At 34.4% G+C, this 8,601-nt stretch overlaps 1 protein-coding gene across 1 annotated transcript; it reads right to left on the reverse strand.

Annotated features, from left to right (window-relative positions):
* Window positions 1-1,485: 1,485 nt before the first annotated feature.
* LOC18040257 (GTPase Der) lies at window positions 1,486-6,646 on the reverse strand. Its single transcript, XM_006431323.2, has 9 exons — window positions 6,398-6,646; window positions 6,042-6,297; window positions 5,729-5,953; window positions 5,067-5,326; window positions 4,054-4,280; window positions 3,539-3,661; window positions 2,983-3,168; window positions 2,139-2,276; window positions 1,486-2,027 (listed from the first exon to the last, which is right to left on the reverse strand). Exons 1-9 carry the CDS (start codon window positions 6,555-6,557, stop codon window positions 1,731-1,733), a joined length of 1,872 nt encoding a protein of 623 aa, XP_006431386.2. The 5' UTR covers window positions 6,558-6,646; the 3' UTR covers window positions 1,486-1,730.
* Between the last annotated feature and the right edge of the window lie 1,955 nt (window positions 6,647-8,601).

Here is an 8,601-nt window from a genome sequence, read left to right on the forward strand (position 1 = left end):
GAAAAAAAATAAAACTTTTTTTTAGGAGAAAATAGAAATTCAACCATTTTAAATTTTTTTTTTTTTGGGGGGGGGGGGGGGAGAAAGGTAAAATAATTGTCTTAATTGTCACAAAACCCTAGTGTTTATTAATTAGACAATTACAACACCAATTTGTGTGAGGTGTGGATATCACAATCATTGGTCGCGGTCACGACAAAACTGAAGGAAGGGGCCACAGTCACCGTTGGATTCTATAACTCATTATTAAATTTCTATAACTCATTATTAAATAGGGAGGTCAAAATTTGACTGTCTGACTAGACCAGGACTCCCAGACCTTTCTTTGACCATCTGACTTTTCATTTATATTTCTACTTAACACATGATGAAATAAGACAAGCAATTAACTCTTTGTTATTCTTGTTGAGGTTGGTGTTGTTGTTATTTCAATTTTCTTTCCTTTAATTTTTTTTTTTAATTTCTTCTTCATCTTCCAATTAACATGCAGTGTGTGCCAGAATCCCGTGAATATTTTTGATCCTTCAGGAATTACAAACTCTGCAAGAGAAGTTGACTCTCCATGCGTTATATTTACCTCACAAATCATATATATGATTCTGTCGTCCTCCCTTTTAACTTATCTCTGCATGCATGTGATTCACATATAGTTCGGCCCCACATGAACACATATAATATCATATGAAAATATATGCATGAAAATGTGAACGTGACAGGCCAGGAAAGACGCATATGTGCATGTTACAAAATGGTAGTTGCAATGCAGATGAAGAAACGGCGGTGGCATTAACTATTAAATGGGGATTTCATTTAAGGCAGCGGTGAGTTTGTTTTATTTGATGAGACAGACAATGTGCTTGTGTGTGGGATCTTCTTTTACATATATCTAGGTATAATCTAATTGGTGGGATTAAATTCTCAGATGAGTGATTTTCAAACAATTTTATTTAACTGGACTACTGAGTTCGAACTCGATAAACATGATTCAAATTTTCTCTCTCAATTTTGTTTTACATTAATTAACATCATTCGAGATATAGATCAGTCTTAGAATGGGATGGGAGTGTATAAGTCAAAAAGTTTATCGGATAAACGCTAAAATAATGTGGTATACACTACGTACACGTACCTCCTAAGACTTTATAGCAAGCGTCCTTAGTTAAATTAAAACATTACTTAAAGTGTAACAATGATTAATACCTCGAAACAAATTATAATTATAGAATTAAAGAGACATTAATATATAAATAGGCACTAAAACCCTAAATATTTATTTGAAATAAAGTGATTGCCAAATCTAAGAGCCCCTTATAATCCCATTCAAAAAAAAAAAAGAGAGAGAGAATCAAATAAATAATTATATTTGACCCGCTAATTTGTCTTATCAACTTTCATTTCTTAATTAAGCTCACTAAAAATTCGAAAACAAATTTCAAAAGAGAGATGTTGAGATCATAAGAGCAAAAAAGCCTAAGACCGCCCCAATTGGCCAGTGCAAGCCCAAATTGATTGGAAAATTAATTAAAACTCGAGAAGGCCCAACCATTATACATAACATTCAGGAATACATAAAGAAATACCAACACTAAACACAACCATGCTCATTCACAACTTGCAAGCATTTACATTGAGGATGCCACCCTGCCTTTTTATATGAAAAATAATAAATTAAAAAAAAATTAATGGACAACAAATGGGATATAGTGAAGTTTTAGTTGTGTTCTTTCCTCTTACACGGGGACAGTTCTCTTATCAGAAAAGGTCCTCCCAACCTTTAGGCCAGTATTTTGGCGGCTACTGCTACTACTGCACTTTCTTGGTACTGACCTTTGCGTTATCCTAATGGGAATTCCTCCCAAGTCGAAGTCTTCCTTTAAAGATTTCGTCAAAAACCTAAGTTCTGCATCGGATAGCATTTTCTTCCCACTCAGAAAGGCAACAAATGTGGGAGGCCGAGCCTTCACTTGAGTAAAATATTTAATCTTAGGCTGGGCCGACTGATCTTTCCAAGAATGCCTGCCCATAACCTGATCACCAAACAGCCACAGCAAGGGAAAGAGCGTGTTTTATAACCAACATCACACACTTACAGTATTCAGAAAGGGAAAGGCCAAAAGCCAAAGGCATTTGATGCTGACCTTACGCAACCAACGGTTAAGACGAGATGTAGGCAGCCTTAAACACCATTTTTGGTAGGTATCAATGACCTGGTGCATGACAGCTATCCGGCCTCTTCCTTCTAATGCTGAAGTGAACACAACAGGTATTCCAGTTACCTGCCAGAAAAACCATGTGTTCATGCTGTTAAGTCACATAGTGTGTGATTTACTCTTGAACGTATAAAGATAAGACATAACAGGGGTGCCCTTTTATGCATATAATGTCAGTAACAGAGGATCATTCTGGACTGCCTACTTTCATTCATGCATGTTCTTTCTTCAAGATATTTTTTGTACCCCCTAATTCTTGTACTGAGTTTTTATTAAAGTGACAGCTCACTTCAAATTGCTTTTCTCCGTAAGAAAGTTTTGAAATCCAAATATCCAGACCAAGATAAACTTCCAAGCATCATAGAATTAACACAAATTTTCATATTTAGAGACCTCACCAGATAAATCTCCAAATTATCACTACCTTAATATTAAATCATTCATGCACAAAAAGCGAGAGTCGTTTTAATTCGCTGCTAGCCCTTTGAGCAAACCAACTCCTCAGTTTTTATTAGGAAATCATTTCCAAGCAACTAATACTTCTTACACTGCTTTTAAAGGAATATGTGTGCAGGTATAAAGAAACAAAATCCACTCCAGACAGAAGCAAGACATCTAAAATAAGAACCTGATTTAGCTATGATCAAATGCTATTCAATTGGCAGCCTGGGAATTTTACCATTGAACTACACTATGCTCTTGAGGACAAAACAAAAAATAACTAATAAACCACAAGGGATATGAGTACATAAAAATCCATAAAATGACGAACCTGAGGTATAACCATCTGAATTTCTTGTGGAACAGCTTCCTTGACCCTTTTATACAAGGCTGAGTTTTGTCTCCCACTTAGAAGGTCCATCTTGTTCACAATTACAACCAAACCACGTCCTTCTTCCACTGCTCGTCTCGCTATAACAACTTCTGCGTGTGTCATACTACGTCTAGCATTTGCGACCTGATCATTGTACGTGCGGTGAACATATAAGCATATATATCATCAATAGAGAAGAATCTGCTCTCAAGACCATGTTTTGTATATAATTTTTCACAATTTGTATTATCATATTGTGATGTGCCATTGGTTTATGTTAAACATGTCATCCACCGTAGTAGAGGACTCACATGATCCTACAAGAATCAAGCATATTAGAAAATTTTCTCAGTTTTAACAATTCCATTTACATTCACAATCACAAAGAACCATTAGGCTCGGAAATAATGATGGCACATCGAAACTTCATTGACACCAGATAGGATTGGCTTCAAGAAGCACATGCTCATAGCTTTGTTAGAACAATGCAGAAAGAATACCAGTCAGGACACACCTCTTCAGCATCAAGGACCAAAGCAACTACATGAGCCCTCATCAGATTCTTTCTTGATTGCATAACACTCAATGATGCCGGTCCTTTCTCTTTCTCTCTTTGCAGCCAACCTGCAGTATCAACCTGAATAATGGTAATTCACAATAACAACAAACAATAAGAAATTTTGACAGCAAGGAAGAATCCTAAAGTAGTTATGAACTAATACCAAAAATGCAATTTATTACCCAAAAACTGAGACCATATGGCATACTTTGCCTGGAATAATTAATTCAACTTACGTCATGACTAAAATCCAAAAGTGAGCAGAAAACTAAACAAAAATGCAATAATAAACAAAACCCTGAGATTCGAGAGATATCACTTCTCTATAACAGGTGTTTAACACAGTCCGTAAGGTTAAAAGACAGCATACAGAAAAGGACAGATTTATAAGCTTCATAGATGTATATTTAATAAACTCAACACAACTATATCATGATGTCAAATAAGGATTAAGAAAATCGAGCATGTACCAAATATACAGTTCTTCCTTGATATTCAAAATGCACTCTCACTGAATCTCTTGTCAAACCAGCCTCTGGACCCACCAGAACACGATCTTCTTGTAACAGAGCATTGAGCAAAGTTGACTTTCCAACATTTGGCCGTCCTACAATTGCTAACTGTAATGGCAACTTAGACTCATCATCCTCAGGAGAGGTAACATCCTGAGTGGAGCTATTGTTTTGAGTGCAGCTATCTACATAAGTCAAAAGGCAAGAAGGGGAAATAGAAGAAGAAAAGAGTGGTCATCTAAATGTCCATTTTGTCAAGAAAGCAATTTATAAGGGTAAAAAATTTTTATAAATAGATTGCCCATGCCATCTTCTTGTAACTTTACTATATTAAGATGGGAATCAATATAGGCATCTGCAAGTTAATAAAACCATTCTTCATCAAATAGTTTTAAAAAAGCAATTTTTTTAAGATAATAACAATGATTTGTTGATAAAATCTTCAACACAATGGAATCACTTCTATTAAAAAGCATCCATGGAACTTCAAAAGTTTCATCTGAGCAAAAGGTTATATATACATATGATGAAATAGAAATGAGATATGTAAATATAAAACACAAACATGTCTATTCCATGCCACTGGAGTTGTCAAACCACATCAAAAGTCTTGCGTAAGCCATTAAATGCATTCCAGGCCACTGAGACTGGACTAGGTATAACACTCCAAAAAATGCATATATGCAAGTTGCACTGCTCTCTTGCAAATAAACCTGACCATTATCTTAATTTCCAAAGACCAAAAACTCTTTGAACAGAAATTTATAATAATTCATGCTTTAGCATTGCTTATGAATATTTTTATTAAGCACTAACACAAAACCATTTATAGCGGACTAGTCAATGCTTCTTGAAAAATCAGAACTTAAGCTTTCTAAAACTTCCTTGAACTTTTAAGCAAAACATACAGAATATTCACTCAACATGTTTACAGGAAATACCAGGAAAAAGAGAAGTGTAAATGATCGTACCATTTAAAACTCGAAGCATATAATCTTCAACCGAAGGGCGAAGAGCTTCATATAGTTCTGTCATACCCAGTCCAGTCTCGGCAGATATAGCAATGGGGTCCCCAAATCCTAACATTAGGGATTCAGCAGCAGCTCCAGCAAGTGAGCCAGTGCCATTATGAAGTGATTCACATTTATTCATCGCTACTATAGGTTTGATTTGTGGGGCATGTTTACGTAACCACTTTCCAACCTCCAAATCTAAAGGATGCAATCCAGATCTAGCCACAAGAAAACACCAAGAAAGGATTCAAATTTTTGCACCAAAATTAGACAAGAACTAGCAATAATATACAACACCTTAGGAATGCTTTTCAATCAACACCGTACATAACAAACTTTCAGAAATACAGAGAAAAGCTCAACCTGATGTAAAAACTAAAATTCTGCAATCATATTAGAAACGACATGTAAAATCAGAAATTTTTCCATTTTCACCGGACAAATTGTTGTATTTGATGAATATGCATGTTACACCATTCTAGTCTCATTCAAATGAATTTAAATTTCATAAAAATCGACTGCTCCTAATCAAAAATTTGTCATCATGAACCTTTGATTGAAAAGTCAAGTCAAACACTCATGGATCACAAAATATGCAGAAACTCATCTATTAAACTTACCTCACATCAATCATGAAAATTGCAAATTGAGTCTTTGCAAGCACGTTTGCAGTCATCCCTGCTGTTCTATCAAGAATAGACCCAGAAGTCGCTTCAGTTTCCAAACCCGCAGAGTCCAAGACCTTAAACCGCAAATCCCCAAGTTTAGCAAGTCCTTCTCTGATGTCCCTAGTAACATGATCATCTGGAGTGTTGTAAACCAAAGCCTCCCTCCTCCTAATCAACCTAAAAACTCAACAAAATCCCATTTCACTAACATCCAAAACTCATAAGTTTACAAAAATGAATAATAAAACACAATATGCATACTAACCGATTAAACAAAGCTGATTTGCCCACATTAGGACGGCCAATGATCATGACAGTAGGAAGCAAATTAATGTCAATCTTGGTGAAATCCACTGGCTTCTCATACAAAGGCTTAACCTTGTGGTCTTCAACTACACCATCAGGCTCAGGCTCAACATGAGTATCTTCCAAAGCCTCATTTTGAACAACCCCACAAAATCCCCTGGGAACCTCAGGCAATAAATTACACTTCAAGCTTGAACCCACTTGATATAGTGATCCTGAGAACCAATACATGATTGAAACATTAACAAATAACAATAGAAAACACATGAAATCATAAAATGGAGATCCAAGAAACCGGGAAAAAAAAAAAAGCACCAGCGGCTGAAGCTCTAATATGGGAGTAATTATTGAGAGTGAAATTGAACGGCTTGCACAAGTTCACTGGGTTTGTTGACGAAGAGATGCTTCTGCCAAAGAGACCAAAACCAAGTGAACTCTTTCGGGCCAAAACGGCCCGAACCCATGAGTGAAACATCTGTTGTTAGGTTGCAACTGTAACTATTTCCACATGCCGAGAAGAAACGGAGGCTCTGCGCTAATTTTTGGCGGCGAAGAAGAACGCTTCCAAACGATGTCGTTTAAGAAAAACAACGATTTTTTAATCTATTAAAATGACATTTTTAACCCCTCTGTTTAATTTGGTCAAATGAATTTTTCGTAATTAACTTTTTAAAGTTTAAAAATAATTTTTTAAAATATTGTGATAAAAATAATTTATTGTGACAAGTTTTCTTATTTATAGTAAAATCTCAATAAATTAATAATGTGAGATCATACAAAATTTATTAATTTAAAAAATATTAATTAATCGATAAATTAAAAATTTATTAATTTATAAAGTGTATAAACAAGTCAATAAACTTATATTTAATCAACTTAAAATTTATTTTATTTTACCAACTTATTTAATTAAAAATGAATAAATCCACTAAAAATAGATTAAATTAACCCAAAGAATTTAAAATTTTTACAATTTAGAATTCAATCCTAAAACTTCTAGAAATAATATGTGAGATTAGAGAAAAGATCCAACTATATTTTATTTTCTTTTCTCTTTCATATTATTATTTGAGGATTCGTTGTTTCGGTTAACTTAATAATTTCTCTATAATTTAAGAAAACCTTTTTCGTTTTCAAATATAACTAAAAGACTAATATAAAATAAATTGTAATTGATGCCGTCAATGCTGATTTTTTCAAGTAAGCAGTTACTTTTAATTTTTTTTTTTAATGGAATTAATGGACGAAAAAGAGAAGCGGTGGAAGCCGTCGCCGTCATCTTCATCATCACCATCAGCAAATTGGAGCGATCTCCATCTCGAACAATCTCTTAGTTTTAGAGCACCATTTTGCTCTTCACGGCGTACGATTATTAAACTAAGAGCACGCATCATCATCATCATCCACTGCAATTCCTTGGCTCATGTTCCCTTTAAAACCAAAACCAAACGTTAATAATAATGTACATGCAGATGGCTGCCGCTTCTACAGAGTTGATGAAAGAATGTTTTACACTATAAATAACTGTGTTTACAGGGATTTTGGTAAGCGGCGTTGTATCGGATCATCTCACGGTTGGCTCGTGCTCTTAGATTGCGGACCCTTATTTGTTGAATCCATTCTCCGGTACCCGGATTCTGCGGAACTTTTCCGGACGTTGTGGGTCATCACGGCGATGGCTGCAACGTAATTTGAAGTGATCACAAAGATATATAGTGCTGCCGCACCGACGCGTTTCATGACAATCAAGGAAATCAAAGATTGTTTCTTCCATGAGTCCATTCTGTCAGCGAGTCCCTACTTTCAGGATAATGACTATGTAGCTGTAGCCATCTACAATGATAGATCAAAATGGTTCAATATTTCAAGGCCAAGAACATTATTGTTACTGCTATATAGCGATGTTATTTGGGTATCTCAAAATGGTACTAGTTCTGTTTATGCATTATCACTAAGTCCCGGAACAGGACGGTCGATTCGAAGCATGGGATTTCACGAAATTACAGAATGATTATAATGCTCCTCCTGTAAAAATAATGGGTTTGAATTTGAAGCCATCATTTCCAAAGTCATGGGATGTAGATACCAAGCCATGTCATGTGGCTGTAAACTCATACTTGGTAGAATCTAGGCAGTGGAGATATTTTGCTTCTTTTTATTTTGTTTATAGCCTCAAATTCCCTTTTTTATTTACAATAAATCAAAATTTTAAAATATAAAATTTGAATAAAATAATCAAATAAAAAATAACTTAATTTATATAATTAAAAATAAGATTTAATTAAATCATATTTTCCTACTAAGAGTCTCATTTTACTCTAACTATTATTATTTAATTAAGCATAATTGAAATAAAAATAATTGTTAAAGTTAAATTACACATAATTAAAATTAAAATAGCTAAAATTAAAATAATTATAAATTATAAACTTCTAAAAAAAATTAAATACAAAAAAAGAAAAGAAAATTTTTCTAAACTTCTGTCTTCTGTTCCTCCCTTTTAGGACTCTCCGCTTCAT

Source organism: Citrus clementina, unplaced genomic scaffold (assembly GCF_000493195.1).
Source record: "Citrus clementina cultivar Clemenules unplaced genomic scaffold, Citrus_clementina_v1.0 scaffold_5, whole genome shotgun sequence".
Lineage (NCBI taxonomy): Eukaryota > Viridiplantae > Streptophyta > Magnoliopsida > Sapindales > Rutaceae > Citrus > Citrus x clementina.